Source organism: Dromaius novaehollandiae, chromosome 1 (genome assembly GCF_036370855.1).
Source record: "Dromaius novaehollandiae isolate bDroNov1 chromosome 1, bDroNov1.hap1, whole genome shotgun sequence".
Classification (NCBI taxonomy): domain Eukaryota; kingdom Metazoa; phylum Chordata; class Aves; order Casuariiformes; family Dromaiidae; genus Dromaius; species Dromaius novaehollandiae.
Window position 1 is genome coordinate 214,103,824 of NC_088098.1, and position 27,026 is coordinate 214,130,849.

General features: G+C 41.9%; 1 protein-coding gene across 5 annotated transcripts in view; it reads left to right on the forward strand.

Annotated features, from left to right (window-relative positions):
• Positions 1–27,026, forward strand: part of TENM4 (teneurin transmembrane protein 4) — a 587,496-nt gene that overhangs the window by 237,121 nt on the left and 323,349 nt on the right. For all 5 annotated transcript variants that reach the window (XM_064505185.1, XM_026096126.2, XM_026096128.2 and 2 more), the window contains 2 exons: positions 8,774–9,062; positions 13,176–13,445. In XM_064505185.1, coding sequence (XP_064361255.1) covers positions 8,840–9,062; positions 13,176–13,445 — 493 coding nt within the window. In that variant the 5' untranslated portion in view covers positions 8,774–8,839. The remainder of the gene's footprint in view (positions 1–8,773; positions 9,063–13,175; positions 13,446–27,026) is intronic.

Here is a 27,026-nt window from a genome sequence, read left to right on the forward strand (position 1 = left end):
CAACACATAATTACACTGTAGGACTAGTCACAGGATGTTGCAAAGGCCAAAAGTATTTACGTTTCAAATGAGATTAGACACATTCACAGCAGACAGGTCAATGATGTGTTATCAAAGCCAGTTGTCCAGCTAAGGAATATGCTGAAACCTTGACTCCTGGGTGTGCATTGAGGGGAAGAACCAACCTTACTTCTAAAACCATTGTTCTTAACCACTTTATCTTTCTAGTTTTCCAAAGGACCCATCATTGGCCATTGGCAGACAGGGTAGATGGACCAGCTAGATGGTCCTTTGGTCTGACCCAGTATAATCATTCGTATGGGCAGGATTTCAGGACCTCTTAAGAGGCTGCCATGTGTCAGCTCTTAGACACAGCTCTATCATATGCAGTTGTTACGGACTTGTTGAATATATTCATTTGAGCAGTTAGTGCACAGTCCTTTCAAAAGTTTTCCTGTGTAGAGAGAGTTCAGTAGGCTTCCAGTACTGTCCCGATCCAATATTGTGAGGGTTTCGTTACAATCCCAAGGACGAGATTAAGATGCTAAAACCGGTCAAATATCATACAACCTTTTAACTTTATTTTCCACGAAGTGGGGAGAAAAGGTGGGGAAAGGCGAAGGGGAGGAGAGAGAAAGGGGGGGGGGAGAGAGAGAGAGAGAGAGAGAGAGAGAGAGAGAGATCACCACCCGTGGATCCAGCGGCATCCCGTTGGTCCTCTTCACCCTGGGTGTAAATTTTAGCGATGCGCATGCAGTCATTACAACTTGAGCAGGGTCCAACCCTAGCTTCCCGCTGAAAAGTTCGGAGCCAAATCAAGGCAAATTAAATAAATAAATTGTAATGACACGCGTGCAGTAGTTACAGCTCGAGCTGGGTGCCTCCAAAGAGGGACCCCGAACAAAGAAATCCCTGGGCAATTATAGCTTTTTCAAATTAAGTTTCCCACCCCTCACGTGGTAGTTCAGACCAATAGTAATTTTTAGGTCTGGGGTCTCCTGCTCCTTATTGGGTCTCATCACTGTCCCTAGGTAGGCTGTTTTCTCTTGCGGTTTCTGCTGGCAGGTGTGTCTTCATTCCTTGGTCCTGCCATTGTCTCTCAAGGTCCTGACAAAGAGGTGGTAACTCCAGCAATTAGCACTGTTTCAGCAGTGCACAGGAATGCAAACTGCTGGTAACTGCCTTATCATTCCAGTCTGCACCAGCTCTGGGGCCCTTTCTCACTGAACTAGGGAGTGAGGCCTAAGGCTTCAGCAAATTTAGCTACTCATGCTAAGCAAGTTTTATAAAAGTTGTGCTAAACGGCAATTACAGTCCAGCTCCCAAAGTCTCTGCCCGATCGTGCCCCGATTCGGCACGGGCTCAGTGTGTCCCGGGTGGTCACAGGGAGACCATTTCGGGGGTCGCAGCAGCTCAGTCCTGTTTCCGCTGGAGACAGATGGCTTGTTCAGGGTTATGGTTTGCTTGCACCTTATGTACCAAGAAATGTTTAAGGCAAAAGGTCACTCATCTGTCCGCCACAGATACCTAAGACTGCTAGTTTTGTTTTGCATATCTACATGCAGATAAAATCCATTGTTGCTTCCTATTTTTCCCAGAAACTTGCAGAAATGCAAATATGGCCTATGACTGCATAGAGTCCGTATAGGGGTAATGCTTTAAAAGAGTTAGTTTCCTCATTTGGTTTACCTGGTGGAGAAGCATGGATAAAGAGGCAGTGTACCTAAGTGTGGATATTTCCTTACCGAATCGTGGGATAAAGAGTTTAGGAGATATAGGCCATGCATGGAAATTGTCCTGGGGTTGTTGCTACACTTTCATAAAGGCTACCATCTTATAATAAAAAATCCCTGTAGCAAGCTAGAAGGCACAGGTGCACATTTTGTACTTGAGCCCTTCTCCATCAAACATCCACAGCTGGAGTCTGCTACAGTGAGTCAGAAAAAAATTGCAGGTCAAACCTAAATCAGTCTACATTGTCAGGCTGGCTCTTCAGGCATTTATTATTTAAATGCCTTTACATGCTATGTATTAAATTGAGATTCTGAAAAAAGGCATTTTCGTCCAAGGCTGGCTAAATAGACTAATAAATAGTATTTCAATATTAAGATAAGATTGTTTCCAAAGTAATTGCCATCCTTGGGGAAGCCAGAGTAGGGTTCTGATGACAGCAGCAGCAAACTGCTTACACTAGTCAAAAAGTATTTGAAACCTTTTTTCTCCTCTGTCCCATAAATCTCCCACCAGCTGAAGGCTGCAGTTCATGAGAGGAAAGTGAAGAAGACTTAAGGGACTCCCAAACCAGAAATAATTGGGATAATTGCATTCCAGCTCCCTTCATGCTTCCTCACCATACTTCAAATTTTAACTACTGTTTTAGGCTTTTGTGGACCTGTAGCTCATTGCACTTTTAGATTTATTTACAAGGAGGTCATAAAGCACATCTTTTGGATTAGACTCTTTTAATTGCCTTGCAAGTCCCTTACCAGTAGAAGAATGGCCTAGTGGTTGTGACCAGAAAAGTGAATTTTTGTTACTCTCTTCAAGCACTGGGTTCAAGCCAAGCAGTACTAACTCAATTCTTCATTCTTCTGTCTTGTGCCTGCTTCTTTCCAAAGTCTTGGCCAAAATGTGAGAGGATAGTATACCTACAGCTTAATTTATTTCATATAAAGACCTCTTGGGATATGAACCTCTGTTACAAATCTGAAGTTTAAAGTTTAATAAAAAACACAGGAATCTTTTATGTTATAGCAGGATCTCTGAAAAACCTTGGAAGTAGCATCATGCAGTTTAAGCCATGGTTACATGTTTGCTAAGATGAGATCATTGCAACCTATACACATTTGATTTGAATAACTAAAAAGTATGTGCCCAAATATCTGTTGAATATGCCAGAACATTCAGCACTATATTTATGTGTCTTCATGCTTTAGGCTAGGTGTGGAATGGCAGGCAGTACTGCAGAATTTTTGGACGGATGGAAATGACCATATAAAATTTTCCTGGTTCAACATTTTGTGTCTGGAGACCAGAACATTTTAAGTCTAGTACTAGGCATTTGCAGCCTCATTGAAGCATGGCCTGACTGTCACTGTGGAGTTAGTTGTTTCAAATAAAAATAGTTGTTTCAAATAAAATGTTAACTATCAAATGCTGACTTAACTTGCTGTAGGACATTGATAAGCACGTCCAGAAAGTCTTTCAAGCATCTGAACCCCCACCATCTTCATCTGCAGCTTAGGAGCCTGAACTGGAGCTAACTTCCCAAGTATCTTTGTTGGTCTGACCCCAATGTCTCTCCGAGTTTTGGGGAAGAATAATGTATAACCTGGAGAAAAACTACCTCTGTATGATGTTCTCATCAGTCACATTTTATTTCAGTGGTCAGACAGAGCTGTATTTGTACATGCTCCACAGTCTTTCTGACTGAAGGGCTCTATCAAACAGGAAAGAGCATCTTGTTAATAATAGCTCAGGTTCACACTACTCTTCTCACCCAAAGATTTCAGATGTGCATTGGCCAAGATTTTTTGAATTTAGTATTCTACTGTGCTTACATGACTTGATTTTCAAAAAATCCAGGGCTAAGTATCAGACTCCGCTTGGCAGACCAAGAGTTTGTGCTCAGTTCTTTCTCTCTTTACCACCTTAAGTGAGTCACTTTGCCTACCCATGCCTCATTTCTTCCCCTATAAAATGAAGAAGAGGATACTTGTTCACTAGTTACCAGCACTGGATCTTAGTTAATGATTCAATTTGTGGAGCCCAAAGGAGGGAAAATAAAATCCAGCTTGCTGCTCTGTATTCTGCGGCTGTGTTCACTCTACGAAGGCAAGCAGCAATAAAAAGAAAATAGCTAAAAAGTTGCCCTAAGCAGCGGAATGAGAAGATCTACTTTAAGAAGACAAAAAGCAGGCCTTGCCAAGTAAGAAGATGCCATTTTAAGATAGGCAGTTTTTCAGAGGAGAACAAACAACTGTAGGAAGTCACTTTGCTCCCCCCAGAAAAAAAGGGGGCTGAATCAATGCACCAGGACTCACGCCTGCATCTTCATGGGGACAAGATATTTCACTCTTCCAACTTTCTCATCACCCTGTTGCCGTAACTATATAGGATACACATAAAGCTACCTCTACCACTTAAACACTTATATTTTGACAGAAAATTGGATGATATGACACGCTGCCTTCTAGAACAGGCGCTGTCTATCACCTCGCTGCTAATCTCTGTGATTAGTGACCTGCAATGTAAGTCAGCTCTCAAAGACCACCTGTCCCTTTGGCTGTAAGAGCCTCTTCGCATATCGCTTTGTGGTGTCACACTCTCTTGTCTGGGTTTTGATTGATGGAAGTTTGTCTTTTGAGCGGTGACTCAGAAAATAAATCATTCCCCCTGCCATTCATTGAGTGCGATTCTGCAGCACAAAGCCGGTGTGGTTAATCAAAGCTCCAAAGAGCAACAAAAAGCAACAGAACTGAGAATGAGGCGGATAGATATAAAGGATAAAACATAATAAAAGGGATTATTTGAGAGCCAAGCAGAGCAAAAGCAAAATAAAAAGAGCTGCAAATAAGCATTGCATTTACTGCACCAGAACCAGAAAGTTGATTTTTTTGTTCCGCTTCTTGAAATATGCGCAAGGATAAGAGAAGAGTCAAGCCCCATGTCTCTAGAAAATATAACTATGCTGTGGAGGCTCACAGGCTTTAGCATGTGAGTAACCCTTGCTGGGTTCAGTGGGGTTTTCTGAGATGAGTGAGCAAAGCCTGCAGCATACTTCTGTCGTACAGGCTGTGAATCACGTCACAAACTGGCTTGCTGTCTGTCCAGCTTGTAGTGTCCACTCAAAGGGCTGACAACAATACAAATTGGCTATTTCTATTAATTGCCCCACAGATAAAGAGGTGGAATTTGGTATGAATCAAACTGAGCCAGAAGCACTTCGTTATAGGACAAGAAAGTCTCTTCCAAATATATATGTACAGTGCAGAAGGCTTTTTTGCTTATATGGAGGGGGCAAGAGTGAAGGGACAGAAAGGTCAATATTAGAGAAATCGCAGGCAAAGGGAGAAGAAACCTTATTTTTTATATACGCTGCAGCAAATTTATGGAAAATTTTTAAATAATGAGGAAAAATCATTAGCTGAGGGCTGGAAGAAAGGGGTGGCTGAGTATGTAACCAAGATGAGTGTGATTCTTTGTATTCTCTATGTGCAAGAGAGAGTCAGGGGAAAATGTGAGATTTTGATGGCATGGATGAAATTGCAGCAGAAGCAGAATCAAGGCGCAAGGAGTAGCAGATAAAAAAAATAATGTGTCAGAGAGACACTATGGTGCAAATTCTCTGCTGACACAACTCCATGGAAAGCAGGGTATCTAAAACCTCTGGAAATTTGGCCATAAAATGAGATGACAAGAATTGCATGTCCATGGAGAGGTGCTGGAAACTTACTTAAGGCAGTTAAATGCAACAGTTCCTTCTTTGCAAAAAATGAAACTCCATTATGTGTTTTGGGAGTGACCTTTCCAGTGGAAAAATGTCTCCTTACAAGCAGCGAGAGCGAGTGGAAGAAAGGGCTGAGGAAAGTTAAATTTATAAAGACATGAATGAATTGGGAGTTGAAGCACTGTTATAGAGGAATGTGTATGTGAATGGTGCAAATTTACAGGGCTATTTTTGATGAACTGTAGGAGGAATTTGAGTTTTTCCGCGCCTTTCTTTACCAAAAGAAAACCTCCATCTGTTGGGAATTCAGTCAATTTCCTGATGTTTTTTTGGCCGTTTCCTAAGTTGCAAGGTTACTAATGGTAATTACAGACCCTGTTTATACCTTGTGGGTTCTAGCTGTGCAGAAAGGTTTTCTTGGCACATGTAAGTCTCCTGCTAGAGGGTTCTTAAATTATTGGCCCTTGGTAGGAATTACTACAATATTCTTGAGTAGAGAGAAGCCACCTTTGGCCTTACATTGCACTGTCTCCATCCCCCATCACAATAAACCACAATTTCAGTGTTCGTTATAACAGCTGTTAGTTACAGTGCTCTTGCGAGGGAGCCTGTTTTTAAGATGCTTTATTAAAAGTTTTAACAAACTTGCTCCTTTTGAGGCTTTTGCGCCAACAGTGATGGTATAAAGGAGATAAACCACCTCAGTAACAGCTGAAAAAAAAAAAAAATCACAATTTTTCAAGCAAAAAAGGTTTTTTTTTAAGGTAGGAAGACAATGCACTAAAAAACAATCAAATTTGTCAGTAGAATGTTATGTTCCTTTTTCTGCTTTCCATTGTGAAAATGCCAGTATTTTTGATTCAATATAGCAAAAGGGAATTCTATCAATCTTTGGTAGACCGCTTACACACTATTAGTATATTTGACTGGTCCTTAGTATAATACCATTTATTTTGCTCTTGCTTCTTCATGCAGGTCTTAGTTTTTGTGTTGCTCAGGCCCTTACTCTGCAAAATGCTTAATGTGTGTAAATTTTGGCTGGTGAGTAGTCCCATTTGCATTCACTATATTGAATTTATACAGGCTGAATTTAAGTCTTTGAGTTCAGCAAGTTTAAACACATGTGTAAAATCAAACCGGCGCTGAAATGCTCTGCTGATGACTCAAGTACAGCTCAGTTGTAACCCCCCACACACACACACTCACAACCCTTCTATTTGTGTTCGATAATTTCTGTGTGTTTTGCTGACAAATAGAAAGTATGAACTTGGTCTGCTGCCATCAATGGAACTGCCTGAGATAAAATTCACTGGATTTTTTTTTCTTTTTTTAAGCAGTGTCTTAATTTGAGGGAAGAAAGCCACGGAAAATTTACAGCCCTTTGGAGTTGGGTTCTGTCCTAGCAAAGCTCATTTTGGAGGTTAAAGGGAGAAAGCCCAGCGAACAGTTATACTAAAGTCACCCTTGGAGAAATAAGAGGGGGACCCTCCTTCTTTCTACCCTGTTTTATGTGTACCTTACACCCATCCTGCAGCTTTTGCTTCCTCCTGCAGTCGCTCTCCAGCTCTGGGACACACTCGCGCTTGTGCCAGGTGGATCAGCAAGTGAGAAATTCATGAGAAAATACAGTCTATGCTAGAACTATGTGTTGTTGGCTATCAGAACCTGTGCTTAGGATCTTTTACGGGCTCATAGTTTTGACAGCTCCAAATGATAAGCTATAACACATCCCTTTAAGCCAACCTGCAAAACTTGCCATGTGTCTAATCTTGGCTGTTACGCTGTAGCTATGCTGTGCTGCAACACAAATTCAAGACTTAGTGTCTGAAGCGAGGTTAGGGCGTAAGAGTTGTGGAGGAGCAAAATTTCATTCGTGTATTCAGGATTTAGTGTTTCAAGAGTTATCATAACTCTTTATATTTCATTTTCCATTGGTACCAGCAATGAAGTTCCTCCTAGAACTGGATTCCTCTCACTTCCCTTTAGATCTATAAGTGAGGCCCACGATCCAGCTAGGTTCCCTCTACAATCAAAGGACTTGCAGTTACTGGAAGATCTTTTTTTTTTTTTTTTTTTTTTTTTTTTTGAGGATGGCTAAGATGTTTCACTCTTTCAAATCAGTCCTTTGATTTTGTGATAAATGCCAAATGAGTGTGATCCATTCCTTGCCAGTCTTCATATGCATTTGATCCCAAAAAAAGACCAAGGAATGATAGATGTTTTCTGTTCTTCTTCTGTTCTGTTTTTCAGTATTGGTAGTAAACCATGGTGTGTTTGTGTGGCATTCAGAGACTCAGTTTCTGTTGTTTAGCAGTCAGAAAGGAGGATTCAGCTCATGAGAACCTCTGCCTGTAATTTCAATGTTTTATTTGTGTTTTTTTCTGGGTATTTTGCCTCATGCACCAGTTTAGGTACTCATATTTTACCATATTGCTGCAAGTCAGTGACTTTTTTACTTTTTCAGTGCCTTATCTTGCATTTAATAAAGTGAAAAGCCAATTTACTTCATTAAGTATTTTGACAAAAATATTTTTAATATAAGTTTTATTTCTGATACCAGTTTTCTCTGAGTGTTTGCATGCCTGCATATATACACTGGTGATCCCACAGGAATAAATCCCAGACCATACTGTTATGTGAAGTAGAGCACAGTCATTTATTTGCACTTTCTCAGCTCTGCTAAGTTCCAGTATATTTTCAACAATGTAAAGAGGACCCCAAAGAATAGGAAGACATTTTCATCTGAGTTCATTCTGTATCTCACTCCTTCATCCCTTTTCTCTCCATCTCTCTTCCTGCTTGCTTTCTCACACCGTCTCTTATTCTCCATTCCCTTCCCCATTCTCTCTAAACTCTCATGATATATCATGATGTATCAAAACACTTCTAAAACTATAGGAAAGCATTTTCAAAAGTCCTCTGCATGCCCCAAAAGAGACATTTCAGCATGGTCTGATTTTCCAGAGGTGACGTGACCAATGCATTCAGAAAATGTGGCTCCTCTAGGTGTCTGAATCACTTCCTGTGGAAATAGGACACAAAAAATCACCAGTCAGCATGAAATCGCTGAGTACATGCCCAATTCAGACAGATGCAGGTTGCTGTGTGTATGGGTCCTGCTAGCTATTGCAGTTATAACAGAGCTCTGAGTCACACATAATTAAATCTTTCTTTCCACCAGTAATTGTTCTAAGAGGGTTTTTCTGTAGTCCATTAAGTAACATTTCTTTTGTTCAGGATAAGAATGGATAAGAAAAGGCAAAGTAGGCTTCAGGTGTACAGTGGCATGAACCTAGGTCCCGTTTCTTTCATCCTCTCTTTCAGATTATTCCGATCTGATCACCACGCAGCCGTCATTATTTTAATGTTGAAGACTGAGACAAGAGTGCCATGGATGTGAAAGAAAGGAAACCGTACCGATCTCTGACTAGGCGCCGCGACACTGAGCGCCGCTATACCAGCTCTTCAGCGGAGAGTGAGGACAGCAAGGCACCCCAGAAGTCCTACAGCTCCAGCGAGACCCTGAAGGCTTATGACCAAGACTCCAGGTTGACCTACAGCAACCGAGTCAAAGACATGGTGCACCAGGAGGCCGATGAATTCTGCCGAGCAGGTGAGCACGTGGCAGCAGGTTCTGCAATGATGTGCATTAATCAACCCTGCTTGGGGATGTTGGCTTGGAGTGGGCAGGCATACTAATCCTGCCTGAGTTTAGCAAGGCTGGGTCACAGAAGCGGTGAGTATGCAGAAGGCTGAGGGTCAGCATGGACTCCCTAGTCCTAGCAGAGATGCTAGATATTTATTTTCCTGTTTATTGCTAGGCTGAAGTCAGCGCAGTGACATTTTCACTGCTGTTGTTGCCTATGTGAGGTAGATTTCTAGCCCCTGCTACGGTCTCATCTTCATTTTTCTGCAGAGACGTAGGAGTGTCTTAGTTCAGAAGTCAGGCAGGGTTGCACATAAATTATTTTTAGAAGTCCATCCAGAAAAGCATAAAATGGCAAACCGAGTCAAATGGAATAGGCAGCATTCCAGACAATGAACAGGAAGAGCTGACCTAGACTACTATTAGTGCACTCTCTGCATTTTGGAGAAACTGATTCCCCAAGGGGAATGCATATGACTGCACTCATTTAACTTGGGGGCTGCTTAATTTTGCTCTTCAAGTATCACGCAGTTGTGGTTTCAGTGCAGGACTCATCTTTAAGGCATGCACAAGCAAAATTAGTTGCAGAAGTATCTCTACGCACATAATCTTGCCATTTGTATGTCAACAAAGTTCCAACCAGCAATAATTAAGCAAAGGACCAGTAGGTGTTGTAAGCAATACTTTGTAATCACAAAAGCAGTTTCCTTCTGAGCAGCTCTGAAGTACTTCATAACCACTAAGAAACCTAAGAAGCTATAAAGAAGAGGAAACCTTTTAGGTTGCTGAGTTTGCTCACTTCATACAATATATTCACCATGCAGGATAGATGTGAATTAGTATAGGTCAGCGGTTTTCAACCTGAGGGTCTACGAGATCCTGCAGGTCCATAGACTGCTACTAAGAAGCCCGCAAAAGATAAGTAAGAAAAGCCAGTCTATTGACAGGGAACATAAATTTGCTATACAGAAGTTCCTACTTCCTCAGGAAAATTTTATAGGGTACTGAAAAATGGTTAAAAAAAAAAGCATTGGTCTATGTGCTGAAATTAATTGAGAAGAAGTTAAGATTAACTAAGCCAGGGCTCCAGTTATACTTATGATATATCACCCACAGATTTTTCATTTTATAATTTTCTCACAGTTCATCCTGAGAGTCCCAAGACTGGCCTGAAGAGTGATAACAATTACCCCAGATATTCTGTGCCACAATTTCCGCTGGCACAAAGCCATGGACACACCTCACTTAGTGATGCCTCTTGGACTTGTGCCAACTGAGAACCAAGCCCTGTTAGTTGGCTTGATATCAACATGGCAAGGCAAATTTCTTTCCAGCGTTGGTTTGGAAAGCAGAAGAGGGAAGCATTTCAAATTGACCAAATAAATTCAGTAAATAAACAAGTCAGCATTTAAATGGTTTTAGCTAGAGTGAGAGTGCCAGCAAACATGCAAGTCAGCACAGCAAAAAATAGACCAGACCTGAATTAAAAAGTCTCAGATATTTATTATCTTCCTTTTATTGACTTGAGTTCTTCCAGCTTAAAAGGCAACACTGAACACAGAATATGAAAATCGATGCATCTCCTGCTGTTTATTGCAAATAAATTTGATTTTCAGTTAATTGTAGCAGTCATTTTTCATAATTTATGAGCTGTTGTTACTGGAGAACATCCGTCACGGTGCACATTGATGTGCCTGATGATGTTGAGTGTGGCTTCTTGCAGGGGTAGGTGGAACTCACAATTGTTTGCTCAAACATGCAGCATGCAAGCAAAGGAAAAAAAGACTACACTGTCCTGTATTCCTTGGAGGCTGTTTTTTAAAACTATCCTGGCATTGCATTAAGGGCAGAACTGGAAGAGGAGAGCCAGGTCTCTGGGGAAATACTGTTTCCTGTCTTTTATAACTTCAGTTCTTATGCTGCATCATGCCATGGAGTGGGAGAGGACATTCTCCCAGACACTTTCGCAGATGATTTAAATGGATTAATTTGGCACAAGCTTGCACTGTGTTCCCCAAGCCAGGCTCTAAGGCTTGACGGAGCTGTGAGCCCCGAGCATCCTTATCTGTCCGCTCTGTCTGAAAGCTTTACCCCTGCTCGGTCAATTAAAAAGGTGTGAAGTTCATGAATGCTTTATACTGTTTGAGTGTTATCAGCTGTAGATCTATAACCAGCTGAACCATGGTTATTTTTTCCTTACATCAAACACTTCCTTCCCTGAACTTTACGTGGAAATGCTGTCAAGTCTCCCTGGCTTGGTATTCACCTTGCATCCAAACATCTTCTCTTTGTTCAGTGGGAGCTGCAAGGTTAACGAAAAAGTATAGTAAAGCAGCAGCTACTTGGGGCCAGCTGATCACTCAGTGCAAAGAAGTTATAGTAACAGATCTTCCTCGTGCAGCAGAGGTTTGTGGCAAGCCAGAGTGTTTCCACAAGCATGAAAAGAAACTCTGGAAAAATAGAAATCTGACTGTTTGCATTGGATGCACATTCTAAAATGTGCTATTTAACATCAACAGATGGAAACGTGAGGAGAATCACACGCTTCGGTGTGGTTTTGAGCAGGGAAGGAGCATAACTCAGTTTTGGATACAAGCCTGAGGTCTGGAACGGGTGAATAGACTGCAATAATGAGTAGATAGGAATTTTATGGTCTATAGCTAGGTGTGGGCCTGAACTTTCCTGATGATCACGCATTCGGATTCAGCTCCTGAAAACATGTCTGAGCTGAAAGCCCTGTTCTAAAACTGAGCGTGTAGCCCATGCATAGTTTGGGCAGTTTGGGCTCCACTGCAGGGGATTTTCTTATTGAAATAACGTGAGGAAGCCAAGACAAAATTTGATTGCTGGTGTTGGTATTTGGCCGTGATCCAGAGCCTGATGTCTCCTACAGGTTGAATATCAAGTTTTTTTAATCCATCCTATCGAGGCATACCGGAATGGGAGCAGCACTGCATTGTACTTATAAATGCACGGTGCAAATAAAGGCATTCATGGGTGGCCAAAGCCTTTTAAAGACATTCAGGGTTGAGAAATAAAAGCATGCATTAATAAATAAATGTGGATTAAAATGGAGCCACTAATTGCTCTCCCCAGCTTTCTAGCGCAACTTTCTGAACAAAGTGTGCTAATATTTGAATCCTCCTTCACACTGATTTGGACTGATTTCGAAGCTCTGCAGGTAACTAGACATGAACTCAAGAGTCCTTTTTTCAGGTTATATTTTTAGTCAGCTAAACAATTACATCTATTTGCAGTCAAATAACCTCTGCTGTGATTGTGTCAGAATGAATAGCTGAACTGAGTCAATTCATGAGTGGTCAGCAAGTGGAAAGTGAGAGCTCCAGAAGAAATTTAAATCAACAATATGTAATTTCAGTGATTTCAACAGAAAGAACTCTTCCAGCTTTCACTTTTCATGTTGTATTACAGTTGCTAAGTGTACTCTAAGACTGTTCATTATTGCATATCCGATTCTGCTTGTTTCCCAAGATGAGCATTTTCTGCCCCTCTTGAAGAATTCCACCATCTCCCCATCCCTCTCTGCTTTCAAATTTGATGTTTTTATTGAACGATCTCTGACTTGTTGTCAGAGGAGGGGTTCCAGAGGCAGGAATCCAGGTGCTTTTTGGTCTTGGCACAGTCTTTGGTACCCCAGATGATTTGGTCATCTGCAAATTAGATGATAATGCTGAATAATGGTAGTTTCTGTGAACTGCACTGTGATGGATGAGGTAAATGCCCAGTAGGGCTATGATGCAGGTGCTGAGTTGCTCATTGCAAATGGAAAAAATGAGGTCCATACATGTCAAATGACTCCTCAGATGCCACAGAAGCAGCGATTTGCTTTTGATTTCTGTGAGGCTTTAGGCACCCCAAAAGCAGTAACTGAATACCTTTTTGGGCTTTGGCCTCAGTCACTAACCAAGACCACAGAACAGGGATTTTCGATGTGATGTTTAGACTCAGGAGCTGCTGTGTCCCACTTGAAGACAGCGGCTGAACAGTTCTGCTGTCAACTTGTGCTGGACAAAACCATCTGCTATTAAAAAGTAACCACAGTGCTGCATTCCCTCCCAGGAGCCAACTTCTCCTTGCGAGAGCTGGGCCTTGAAGATGTGACGCCCACGCACGGGACTTTGTACCGGACTGATATCGGGCTGCCCCACTGCGGCTACTCCATCAGCGCCGGCTCGGACGCCGACACCGAGGCGGACGTGGTCATGTCGCCCGAGCACCCCGTGAGGCTCTGGGGACGCAGCACCAAGTCAGGTCGCAGCTCCTGCCTGTCCAGCCGGGCAAACTCCAACCTCACGCTCACCGACACAGAGCACGAGAACACCGAAACCGGTAAGTGACGACCGCGCACGCGACGTCCGCTGGAGCTCTACCAGGAATGCCTCTTTTTACCGCTCCGCTTATATCTCCGTTTGCTTTTTTTTTTTAATCAGACTCAGAGAAAACACTCCTCTAATAGTCCCATGTCACGGCCTTTTGTACTGTCCTACAGAGTATTTGTTAATAAACTGCTGGAGAAGCTCCTACTTATTTATCACAGCGACAGAGATCATTAAGTGGCTGTAATACTCTCTCTGCTTTTTGTAGCGACCTTTCAGACAAAAAACATTTAAATCTCCCCTCCTCTGCCCAATGCTGCTCTTATCTTTGCTACAGATTTTCCGGGCAGATAATTTCCTTCTTTTCCTAGCTGGTTCCTTGACAGGAGCCGTTTCATTTATGTAAATCAGCGGACTGCTCTCTGAAGGAAAACGACGGTGAAATATTTTTAGAAGCCTTTTTCTTTGCGAGGAATAAAAGCTGAAGGTCACGGGTTTTTTATCTCTGTAACTTTGCGTCCCCAGCTGCAGAGGCGCCTGCATGTGCTTTGTAGGTCTGCGAACCTTTTGGTCAGCAGTTCTGCCAAGCCGTGTAGGAAGGAGAGAGGATTTTGATTCAATTGCAGCTTGACCCTGGGGTTCACGCAGCCATATATGCCTTTGCACCTTTAATTCAATTATGGCACAGCCTGTTTCTTAATATAGCTGCTGCGTACAAGTCATTGGGAGCTTGGGCTCAGCGTAGAAAGCTGATGTGAAATGACTGTATTGCTTGCTCTCTTTATGCTTTTTGCCACTGTATTATAGTGACGAATGATGATTTCCTTGGGAAGCCATGACACAGTGAGGCATACACCACCCACATGATTTTATGTTTAACTCCAACAAAATTACAGTAGAAGCTTATTAAGTTTCTGTTCGGCGATAATGATATATTAGGCGAAGTTCAAAGATAAATGGCCTTCTGTTTAAACAAAAATCCTTTAAAAATGATCTTTACAGTATTTTTCAGGTTTCTTAATGGAACATTTTACAGAGTTGCACTCATTTGGACAGGCAGAAGGGCAGTGGCAGAGTATATCATTTTACTTCCGAGGCTTGTGTTTTGGCCAAAAACCTGAGGAATTAGCAGGGTGAATTAGAGTTTTGCACAATCCCAAGAAATCTCTAAGAAAAAAACCAAAGAAAACACCTTGCATTTTCATCCCATTTTCTTGTATTGGAGTCCCTCCCTTGTGCTTTTCGCAGTGGCGTACGAGCAGCTGTGATTCTACCCCATGCATTTTTCTTTCCAAGCCTACTAAGAAAAGCAAACCACAGAAATTTAGTCTTTTTTTTTTTAAGAGAGAAGAATCACATTAGCTGCTGGATTCTTTTTCACTAGTTTCCGTAATGCTGTCTCTACATGTGCAAATGCAACTTTGTACCTACAGATCACTTACAAATGAAATTATATTAGCAACAACACATTAGCAACAGCACACGCATTGAATAGTTTTACTGAGACTAATAGCAGAGGCAGTAGGATTTAAGTCAGTACTGAGACAGCATCCAATTCCTCCTTCCCTAAATGTAGTGACACACTAACCATTAGCTGAACCATCATTTCATAGCAATTTGGAAAACAAAGACCAGAAAGGTGGAGAACATACCTTCAGTTTTTTTAAATGCTGTATAAATACAGAAGGAGGAGTATCTTTGGTCCCTAAGGATCTGCAGTCTTAGATGCTGGGTGTCTTGAATGAGAAAGCCTATATCATATTTGAAAAATAAAGTCTACATAGCGTACAAAAAGTGCTCAGTAGGTAATTGTATTGTTTGCATTGATAAAAAAGAGGTGGTGGAACTTGAGGGAAAATATTACAACTTGGTCTTTGGTGTTGTGAAGCTTGCCTTGACAGTTAGACTTCCCTGGGAAGGTATCAGTGAGATCAGCCAGGTTCCATCTTAATCAGAAAAGCTTGTCCGGAGCTGAGAGAAAGACACACATTTTTTCAATATAGAGATTGTAGCTGAACTTGTGGTAAGAAAGTATCCAAACAGATAAGGAAGAGGAGAAGAGGGACTAAGGACAGAATCTTAAGATTTGGACATTTTTATTTTGCTATTGCTTGGCACATACAAAGGTGTGAGAAGCATTTGCAAACAAAGTGCTTGCTTCTTGAAAGCTGCTGTTGGAGAGAGTGAGTGTTTGAGATCCTTTTAGAAGTTTTGTCAAGAAAATTGCTCTTTGTTTCTTCATTTTACACAGAAGCAGTGTTACTATGGGCACTTACATTGCTAGCCATCACACAGGCTATTTTGAGAAAACTGAGATTTATAGGAGAAATGTTTTCAAGAAGACATGAGATTTTGCTAATGGCAGCATAAAGTAACATAATGCTATGACTCAGTTTACAGGATACCTTTATTAGTCAATATTAATTGCTGACAGTATTGATAGAAGTTACAGCCTTTAGCTGAAGTCAATATGGAGCTTTATGAACATGCCATCAATAGAAGATTTTATGGGGCCCATTAAACCAACTTTTCCAATGAAGGTTAACGTCCGTGATTTTTATGCTGTTCATTATTTATCCAAAATAAATAATGAGAATTTACTTCTGATGTTTATAAATCCAAAGCTGTCAAAGCACAACTCTACCGAGACATTTATTGTGTTCTTAGAAAATGAGAGATCTGGCTCCTCTGAGAAGCTTTGCTTTTCTTTGAGCAGTAGTGATGCCTTGAAGGAACAGAGATATGCTGCTCAGTAAGTACAGCCACAATCCACCCCTCTGTCTTTAAGAAAACTGATGAAGAGGTCCGGTTCCATGGCATATTACAGTCCATAAATCACTTGCACAGGCAGCTGGCATGAAAAGCCAGGCACTGCTTTATCTAAACTGTTCCCAGGCTTTCCAGGAGGTTGAATACTTTTACTAGGTGAAGAGTTTGCTCTTAATGAAGAGTTAACTTAAGTTACATCTCCAGAATTGCCCTGAAATCAAATCCTACATACACAAACAGACCCAAAGATCTTCCTGCACTTGGGCAGTGCTTTTCCTTCGATCTGACTGGTCTCTTTGCAGAGAAAGGGGACAGAGGGGACAGCTCAAGTCACCACACCTCATCCCTGATCACTCTGTTCTGCTCACACAGATGCTTAATGAAGTTTGAGGGTTATTTTGCAGCATGACCATCTAGGCTAAGCTGAAATTGTGAGCTCACATGAACAGTTCAGAGCCATGCACAGGGAGGACTTTGGGTCCTGGAAGTATAGCAGTCAAGTTAGCAGAACCTTTTTCCTATACTGGTTCACTCTGTTTCTCAGCAAGATTGACCTGAATTTGGATCTGATTCTGGAGCTGACTTAACTGCTGTTACGCCAGGTAACCCTGAACAGCCTTTGCACTGAGCCATCAATTGCACTTAACATCAGAGAAAAAAAGTACAATGAGGGAGAATATGGTATCGTCATCTAGAAATTGACTTGTTTTGCAGCCATTTAGTCAGATACTAAAAGCAAAATGTTTCTCATCAGAAAGGTGTCATTGTAAAAGTATAGCTTCACAGAATAATTTAGTTGTAAGGCACCTCTGGAGGTCTCCAGTCCAGCCTCCTCCTGCTTAAAGCAGCGCTAACTTCAAGCTTAGCTCAGGTGGCTCAGGACCTTCTGCAGTTGCATTTTGAGTATCTCCCAGGACAGTGATCTCAAGACCTCTTTGTCCCAGTTCCAGGGCTGCACCACCCTCGCTGTGAACAGCTCTTTTCCTTATGGCTAGTCAGACTTTCCACTGCTGCGCCTTGTGTCCGTTGCTTCTTGCCCTTTCACTGGGCATCTTTGAGAGCAGTCTGACTCCATCTTCTCCATATCCCCACACATAAAGTAGTTGAAAGACAGCAACTAGATGTCCCCATAGCCACTTCTTCTGCAGGCTGAACAAACCCAGCTCCATCTGCCTTTCCTTATGCATGGCTTGTAGGTGATTAGGCACTGGAAGAGACTGTCAGAGGAGTCTGGGGAGCTCCAGTACTAAAAGTTTTTAAGGACAGGATAGATAAATAGCTGTTGGGAATGGTCTAGATCAGCTGGATGGCTGGATGCTGCCTCAGTTGGAGTGATTGTACATGTTGGCCTTGAGCATTTCTCTTTCTTCAGTTTCAGTAATTTGTAGCATTGCTGAGCTTTTTGTGGCTCTGGGTGCATGTTGGACTGTTCAGACTGGACTTTGAGCACTTCAGGCTTTTGTACTGCTTAGGGCGTTCTTAACAGAAGTAGAGATGGACAGTGTTTGTGTATATGCAGATATCTAAATATCGGGTCTCTAATGGGAGATCCTACCCCAGGTCTGCCCAAGCTGTCATGAATCATGTTCATAGTCTCCTGATTAGATCTGAACACGAGAGCTGACCAGAAAATGTTGACGTTCCTGCACAGAATCCTTTCCCAAGAAAAAAAGAGCATTTCTCTGTCTGCCCTAGATGTGATAAAGAGCTTACTGCTTTATTCAGAGCATTCGCTGCAGGATTACTTTAGAACTGGGCCAATCACATTTTTAAAAGTTTTTTTTTTTTTTTTTTTTTTGTAAAAGTGGAGTTGCAGCCCTTTTTTAAAAAGTACAGATTAACTTTCAGCCATTGCAAAAAAGCTCAAGCAAACAGAGGATTCTCCTTAGTTTTAATCTGGTTTCGTGTTAGTTTCCACCAAGGCACGTAGTTGGTTAAACATGCGAGGGAGCAGGAGCGTTTTCTTCGTTAGCGCGACAAGTCAGCAGTGATTAATGTTGTGTACATGTGCAGAGGGGAGCTGATGTTTCTCTCTGTTGTCATCTCCTCTCGGGAAAAATGTGGGTAGTATGAAGAGGCCAGAAAGATCTCACAGAGAGGATGAGTAACATCAGATGGCTCGAGACAGTTCAACCTCACTGGAGACTACATAGAACCGCCTGCTCAATTGTGATGTATTGTATAAAGAAATTATTGCGGCATAAGTGTTGCTGAAGTGTGGAATTTGCTTATCTAGCCGACTTAGAGATAAGTAGACATGAACTCAAATTCCAAATTTAACCACCCTGGAAGCCAAAATTCAAGCTCCAGGATCGCTGCCGGCGGACTGCACTGTGTTACAGAGCTGGGTTCCTCTTTCCATCTTAACAATCCAAATGCTAGGTAGGAAATGTGTCTTTTCTTCCTGAAAATAATCCCCCCTGCGCCTCAGGTTTGCAAAGGGGGTCAGACCAGCGTTGCTGGATACAGATCTCACAGTTAACACGGAAATGGCTGCAGGTACCATTGGCGCAGCACACTTCCACCCCATATCTGTTGGTTGCCACTCTTTAGGAAGAACAGTTTAATCTTAAGGTCCATTTGTCTTTGGCTTCACCTCTGATATCACTAGTCAGTGCCAAATGTGGTATGGGGACTACAGCAATACAGACACTTACTCACTGGTGACAAGATTAAGAGCACTAATTCATTTTACATAGCTGGACCAACACCCCACAGAGAGAAATAATTTTTCTTTTAGTCACTACTATTCTGGGATGCATTTAAATGAGCTTTTAAACTGTCATGAAAGCAGCCAGCACAATATCTGCTCTCCCAGCCTTACCAAAATGACCAGAATGGAAATGACTGTGTCATGGTTAATTTTCATTTTCCCATCAAATAAATTGTCTTTCCTGAAAATTCTCATACGCTTTTGTAAAACTGAAATGTAGCAGTATTCAGGACCTGAAAAGCTCACATGATATTTTTGCCTGTTCTACCACCATGGACCCTACTCTTTGCCATTTAATTGACATAAAAGATGATTTAAAGAGCATTTCTTGCAGTGACTGACCCCCACACTCTCTGATTCCACACTCCTTAAGCCATTACTGCTGCTGGAAGAAGCGCTTTGAAACTGCATAGGAAATTAAGATTTCACAGAATTGAATAATAGTAAAAGATAATTTAGAAACACAGGGGCAGATTACAGCAGGGAATAATTAAAGCCAAGCCTTTCAAATTAGAAACACCAAAGAAACAATAGAATTTTATTTCTCCTGCGTAGTTAAGAAGTCTAACTAATACTTTCACTTATTGGAGGGGGTCCGATATGGACTTCACTGAAGCCTCTGAAAACCCCCATTGATACCAGAGGTGTTAGATCAGGTCCTAGGTGTATGTTGGTAACTAACTGTTTTTGAAAAATAGTCAGAGTGCCAGCTTGGTATGAATCCCAGTACTCCTGGTTAAACACACTGCAACATGCTGTTCACCACCAGGTTTCTCGTATATATTTCTGCTTCTTATTAAATCAGAAAGCTGTCATGACGATCAAACCACACGCTCCAGAATTTCATCAGCTTTTTCCAAATGTTTTCTCTTCAAAGCTTCTTTACAATAGATAAGGAAACCTTAGTCAAATGGTTATTATTTCTGCGGATTTTTCTTGTTCCCTTTGGTTGTCTGTTGCTCATCTTTCTAATGGGGTCCTTACATGCTTCCAGGGGCCTTTCCAGGTGCTCCTAAACAGTTCTGAACCTCTGCACTGCCAGGATTTCTACTCAGTCTTTTTTGCATTCACCTTCCCAAATCATGTTGACCCATATCACTGGCCCAAAATACAATCAATATATCAGTGCAATTAGCAGTGCCAGAATCACTCGGTAATCTTAGCATTACAAATTATTTGTTAAAAACCCATCTGATAATCCATGGTGACTTTTCTTTTTATTACCACGTTTTGCTAAGTAATTTCCTCTCCGACTTCATGCAGTCTATTCTTAATATTGTTACTGTGGCTGCAGCAACATCATCTTTTTTCTTTTTCTTTTTTCTTTTTTTTTTTTTTTGAATTAAATAGTGCATTATGAAGTACTTCCAGTAAATGAGTGTGTTCTTCAGACATGCTTCTTCTGCAAATTGTGTAGGCAAAAATACGATATTCAGACTCTAGAGAGTTCAGAACAGAGATTTTTTAAAAAATCATTTCTCAAAATAAATAAAAAGAAGAATGTGCTTTGTGCTCTATTTTCTTAAGCTCGTCTTATGCCTTTTGAGTAGGGGAAGACAAGAATAAATTAGAGTTACCAGGTCAAGATCAGGCATCTGCTGGCTGTCATCCTTCACTTGGCTCCTATCAGCTGTAACCTTAATATTAACAAGATGTTTCAGCTTGAAATAAAAATTAGGCAGAACCCTTAACTCTAAAGATCCAACATCAATTGCACATGATAGCAAATGGCACTGGAAAACTACCAAAATGAGTAGCTGGTCCAGAAGTGCATTTTCACTAATCCAGACTGTCGCCATTCCTGGAAATTTTTACACTTTCCTTTCTCAGGTAGCGTTTGCAAGCAATACCCCATTTTGATAGTACATTGTGATTGCTTGGAATTTGCAACCCACTGAAGCCACCTTTATAAAAATATTCAGAGATGAGATGGTCACCTGAAATGTGAAGGTCAGGAGAAGGAATGTGCCTTCTGGCTCTCCAACCATAAAGATACTAATATTCTTATGAAGACTATTAGTCCTAAAATGGAAAGTTTAACTGTATCACCATCCCAAATGCTACATTCCCCAGTGAAAAAATGGCTCTCTGGAAGGCTGTTACATCTTCCTTACCTGTGATCCATCTTTCTAACCACAGCCATTCTTCATGATGGATTCCTGGTCCCTCCTATATTCTGTCCTCTCATCTTTTTTGTCATTTCTAGACATTAGCCCCGGGATGCTTTCTGAAAGTGAAAAGGTGAAGCACAATCTTACTTCTTCACAAGAGTGTCAGAGAAAGTTTTACCCTGATGGGACAGGGAATTGATGGGGTTCAAGGCAACAGAACCTTAATCTCTCTCCGTGGTCAACCAAACCCCGGTCCAGGAGGTCATAAAACGGCCTCTCAAACCCAGAAACAAGGGGATGTCACTGTCTCAGGCAGGATTCAACCCATCCAAGAGCCGAATCTCCCTCCAGAAGCACCGAGCTCACCCCAGTGACTGCTGAGGCACCCAGTGGCACCAGTGCTCCCAGTTTAGGTGGTTACCTTATGTAGGATAATCTGGGCCTAATAATTCAATTGCTCTGTTAGTGATCAGAGGTGGTGCCTTGATTTTGCTTAGTGAAGGGATACGCACTCATTTCTGGGGTGACTATACCTTGTCCCTAGCGTGTTTGTCTCTAGAGAAAAAGAAGTCTTCCCACTTTTTTTTTAATGTCCATAACGCATGCATTTTCTTTATTGCTGTAACCTGTGTCTGTAAAGACTCTAACATAAACCCTTTTGCAATGTTAGTCTGCTGTAATGAACTACGGTTCAATATAGGTTAGTGTGTAGGTTTTATATTATTATTATTGTGATGATGGTGAAGCCATAAACAACCAAAAAAAATGGCTCAAACTGAGTAAACTCTTAATAGCTGGGATATTGGTGGAGAGGGCACGTAGCGACAACATTAACAGGTAAGAACTTATTGCTCTTTTGAATGACGCTGTCAGTTTTTGTCCTTCCCTCGGCCACTTTAAACTGCCTTGTCATGGAGAATATTTTACAGAAAATAATTGCACTGAGCAATGTTACTGGCAAGCTGCCAAATATTCTGGAAGTAAATCTGTGCTTTTCTTTTTCTTTTTCTTTTTCTTTTTTTTAATAATACTATCCCCGTGTGTCATAAATTACTTTCTTCTTTTGGTGCGAAACACCCTAGAGGGGTGTTCGCATATGGGTGCAGTTGCAATCAAGCCATGGATCCTTTAATGGCAACACTCGGTTTCTGACCCGTATCTTTGGGATGTGTGTGTGTGTGTGTGTGTGTGTCAGCATTGACTGGGATTTTTCCCTTAGTCTCTTCCCCCTTTTCTGCTCCATCCCTCCTGCGTAGGGACCACGCTAGGCTGAAATGATCAGGATCTCCCAGGGTGCCATCGCAGCCCGTCAAAGAGCTCCTGAGTTTTCCCCTTGTAGGGAAAGGGGGTGCCAGGCTTTCTCCCCGCTTTGGCATTTCTAGATGTTCATGTCTATGTTTCTTGGACTGCTGCATCTCCTTATAGGTCCACCACACAGTGTCTTAATCCATAGCGGGTCCAGTCTCCTCCAGTGGTGGATGGTTTTGCTTTCTTCTGGGAAGATGTTTCTCCACCAGCAAGGGGCATGAAGTCATAGCAAAGAGCATGTTATCACCGCTGCATCCCCATGCCCAGGGGTGCGTGCCGAGGTCCCGATAAAGCTCCTGCCGTGAGAGTTTGTTCATTAAAATCTCAGGGCTTTCTTTTTCGGAGGCTTTTGATTAACTGTTAAATTGTGCCGTTTTGTTCAATCCAGGGCAGTGGCTGAAAACACAGCACTGCCCTAATTCTGCAAAGTCTTCAGTGTTGCTTGGAACTGTCCCTAAAAACTTTAATTATGCACTGCAAGCCACGCTGTTGCTTTGCTTTGTCCCTACCAGCACAGACCATTTTGAACCATGTATATAAAGAGAAAAGGCTATATTATTCATTTCTATCCAGCGTTCCTGTACATTAAATATTTCATAAATGCAACTTTATTGTGGTCCAGCCAAAAGAGAAATCATTGCCACATCTGCCTAAATTATACAAAGACATTTGGGGAGGAGATGTGTTACAGGAATCAGGGCTGCTTTTGGGTAGGCACTGGGCTGCAATTCGAGCCATTAAATCCACACCTCTGCCACGGACAGTGCTTAACCATGGCTGTCGTTTCATTTCTCTTCCTTTTTTCATCTTAATTCCCTCCTATGAAATGAGGATATTAGTTGTGTTGTTTTTTTCCTGGCCCCCTCTTTAAGTTTTTGTGGTCATACACATGAATAACAGCAAACATAGTCAAATTCTATCCCTTAATATATTAAATGAATTCTCAGTGCAAAAGGGCTTTAAAATATTGGCTTAGGCAGTGCCTCGAACATGCACTGGACATGTTTGGGGAGAGGGGAGAGAAAAAAAGCTGCTTTTCGTCATTGTTGCTGCCGCCGTTATTTAGAACCGAGTCGTGCGACTGCGAAATGGAGAGTGTCAAATAACCAGTGTCGCAGGGGCCATTACACAAAAAGCTCTCCTGGAGATTTCAAGAGCTTCCAGGGTCCTCTAATGGTCACAGATGCCCCGGGCACTTGCTGAAAACAGAGCGCAAAAGGCTCAGAAACACGCCGGCTCTTCCTGGGCTCTGGCAACCAGGCAGTGGCTTTTTTATTTTTTTCCCCCCCTTGTAGCTCTCTCCGTACGCGAGACCTTTTCATGCCAAGCAGCGCGAATTGGCAATGAGCACAGCCCTCTTCTCGCTGCTGCATTTAATGACCTCCAAAGTGCTACAGGGCCTCCCGCAACCAACTTCAGATGTGGTGAACTTGGGGAAGAATTGCTTCATCCAAATAACGGCTTTTTGCCATGTTCAAAAATGCGCACTTTGACTCCTGTCCTGGTTTGTTTGCTTTGTAGTGGAGGAGATTTATTTTTTTAATTTAATTTAATTTAAATATACTTATTTAAATTATAGTAGATAAACTCTTTAAAATTAAACATAAAATTATGGCAACCAAGACTCATATGCAGAAGATTCAGAAGAATCAGCTAGAGACTTTTAAAGCATTCTCATCTCAGAGCGTTTCCAAGCTGTTATGCATTATCTGCCAAAGTCTTAAGGAGAGTCAAAGCACTGAACAGGCTAAAGTCTCTAGGCAAGCACCTAGAACTGGTTTGTGGAGCTGCTAAATCAGCCTCTGACAGCAATTGCTTCTTCTGCAGGTGGAAAGGGGGATTTTTTTCCCATCAAGTCACTCAAGTAGAGCCGTTCGATGAGCGTGTGCAGAAGGGAGAAATCCACCAGCAGTTAGAAAGCAGGGGAGGAGATCTGCATGAATAAAAAACGGTGGCCAGACATATTACAAGCATAGTGCCAGGGTGCATTTTATTTGGAGGGGCGACCGGTTCGAGAGGTTCCCAGCTGCCCGTTCCCATGCGGGTTCACCAGGCTCACTGAGACCACGTGGAGAGATGAGCTTGGGTCAACTGAGGACCAGTGGCTGCAGGTGGGGTAGTGAAAATACATGGGAACTATTTAATCCAGCTTTGCCACTGAAGAAACAGCATGGTTGAGCATTTTTGGAAATACTCCTTCGTTTCAGCTCCCCAGCTAATGCTGTCTTTGTTACCATCAATTCACTTCCAGCTCAAGACTTATTTTCTTCTTGCATCTCCAGCAGGTTCAAGTAGTTTTATTACCCTCCGTTTGGGAGGAGGGGGGTGAAATTATAACTGAATTCCAGTTTCCATTTAAAGGCAGCTTGATATGAATTCCAAATAAATGAAAAACAAAACGAAACACAAAAAAATCCAGCAATCATCTACTGAATAAGAAATCTGTTGTTCACCATTTTCTCTTCATAAAAAATGTAAAAAGTAAGGATCTGAATAAATGCATGCTAAGCTATATAATTGCTGGAATAAATATGTATAGATATAGGATATTCTTTGGTTTAGCATAAAGAAGTGCCAAATTACACCAATCAGTGAGAATCAACCAGTTTTAAAAGAAAATAACTGAAAAGCACAAATGCAAAACAAGATTAAAACTGATTATTTAAATCAAGATTCTCTGTTTGCTGGTCAAAACCATGATTACAATTTAAATCAAGCTACCCTGCCATGAATAGTTTAAGGACAATGATTTCTTCCTCTTACATAACGTGTGGATTTTATAAGCAACGGAGCATTGTGCTGCTTGTAAGGAACTTGAGCGTATGAGCCTCCGTGTACAGCCACGCTTTTCATTCGGTTCTAGTTTGTTTTAGGTGTTAGAGATATGCAAATTGCAATCCTCGGCTGAAAGAGTGGGAATCTGGAAAGCCACAAAAAGACTCTGCAGTGCTTTCTTCGGGGAGCCTTGCCAGGGAAATTGAATTGACACCCAACGGCGAAGCCGCAGTGCTGGCTCCGTAGTAACACGGGGGCTGCAAGAGCAGCCGTAGCTCCGGGTTGGAGTATCGCGGGATACGAATCCTTCTCTGCCAGGTACCACTGGTTTGGATAATTGCATTCCACTTAGCAAAGTTCCCTTTGCACACGCAGCGGGAACCAGGCGTATCTCCTGCGTTAAATCGCTCTGCTGCGTTACTGTGCTCCGCCGAGCATCTGCTAATGCTCCACCCCAGAGGTGTCTGCAGTTCAGTGGCGGGTGAAACGATTAAGGCCAGCAAAGCACTTGATCTCTTGGAATGAAAGGTGTTGCATAAACACACCCCATTAGTTTTATTAATGCTCAACACAGCAAACTTTTCCTGTAGCTGGGGCTCCTCCTCCTCGCCATTTAATACAGCACATTCCCTATAGGAGAGAGGGTAGGTAAAAGGCAGCATATGCTTGGCTTGCTCCATGCAAATGTTTCCTTAAAGATGCCTGTTTTTTCCCAGACTGATGATTTGTTCCGTCATACGCTGAAGGACTGCCATGACATGAGTACTCTGCACTCTTGTAGAAGTCTGAAAGAGTGTTAATCTTGGGCCACTTCTCGGGAAAAGGAGGGTGGTGACCTGGGACACTGCAGACAGCTTAGCTAGGTGTCAGTTCCAGGTGGAAGAGCAGAAAACTTGGTATGGGAGGCAGCAGTCCAAAACCAGAGGTTTCCATCTTTAAGCATAAGTTTGGTTGCTAAAGACACGGTTATTTATGTGTTTGCAAAGTGTTGAGTTAGTTCTGCATGGCGTCAGCTCAGTCAACTAGGTAAAGGATGACATAGACACGCATACAGAATAGAGATGTGTATATATAGGAGACTGTGTACCTAAACCATGCTTTTTGTGATCCATAGCAGGGGAATAAACCTGCTCTCCTGATCCCTTCCCAAAGCTCCAGGTCCCCCAGCCACATCTGAATATTTTTGGCTGTTCACTGGCCATTAAGTGTGGTTTGGATCCCACAGCCTGATCTTGGAGGGGAGCTCTTCATTTTTCTTCTGCACAGGACCCCTTCCACTGATGTGATGCCTGCCCTAAAAATCATGACGGATTTATATTATTTGATTTTTTTTCCTTCTATTGGGACCCTGAATGGAAAAATCAAAAAGCAGAGATCAACTCAGAAAAACTGCATGGCTCCTCCATGGCTGAACAGGATATTTTCATAATTCCCTTTGATGGGAGGTTATGTATGTTTGTGTAGAGCTATCTCCTTTCATGTGAGCTGATAGCAAATAGGCTGATTCCCAGGTGAATTTTAGATTATTGAGCCTCTTCCTGCTCCTGTTATTCAGTAAACAGTCCTTGGGATTTGCGTGGATTGAAGCAGAGCCCTGGTGAGCCATCCGCAGACTGTCCTACCCCTTTCTTGTTTGTGGATAAGCCGAGTCCTTATCTGGTCCTAAACTGGCAATGTTTTGACAGAGAGAAAAAAAAAAAAGAAAAGATATTTCTACATTGATTGTTGGAGATAGAGGTTTCTGGGGATGAAAGGAGTGCTGTAGGTACTGGGTTTCAATCTGATGCTTTTCAGCGTTTTAGTGGTTAGCTAGAGGAAAAATTAAAATCATGGCTGCTAAAGTGTGTGGACATTAAAACTGGATAGAACAATAAAAATAAAAAAAAAAGCTGTAAGGACAGGGCCTTAACAGACACAG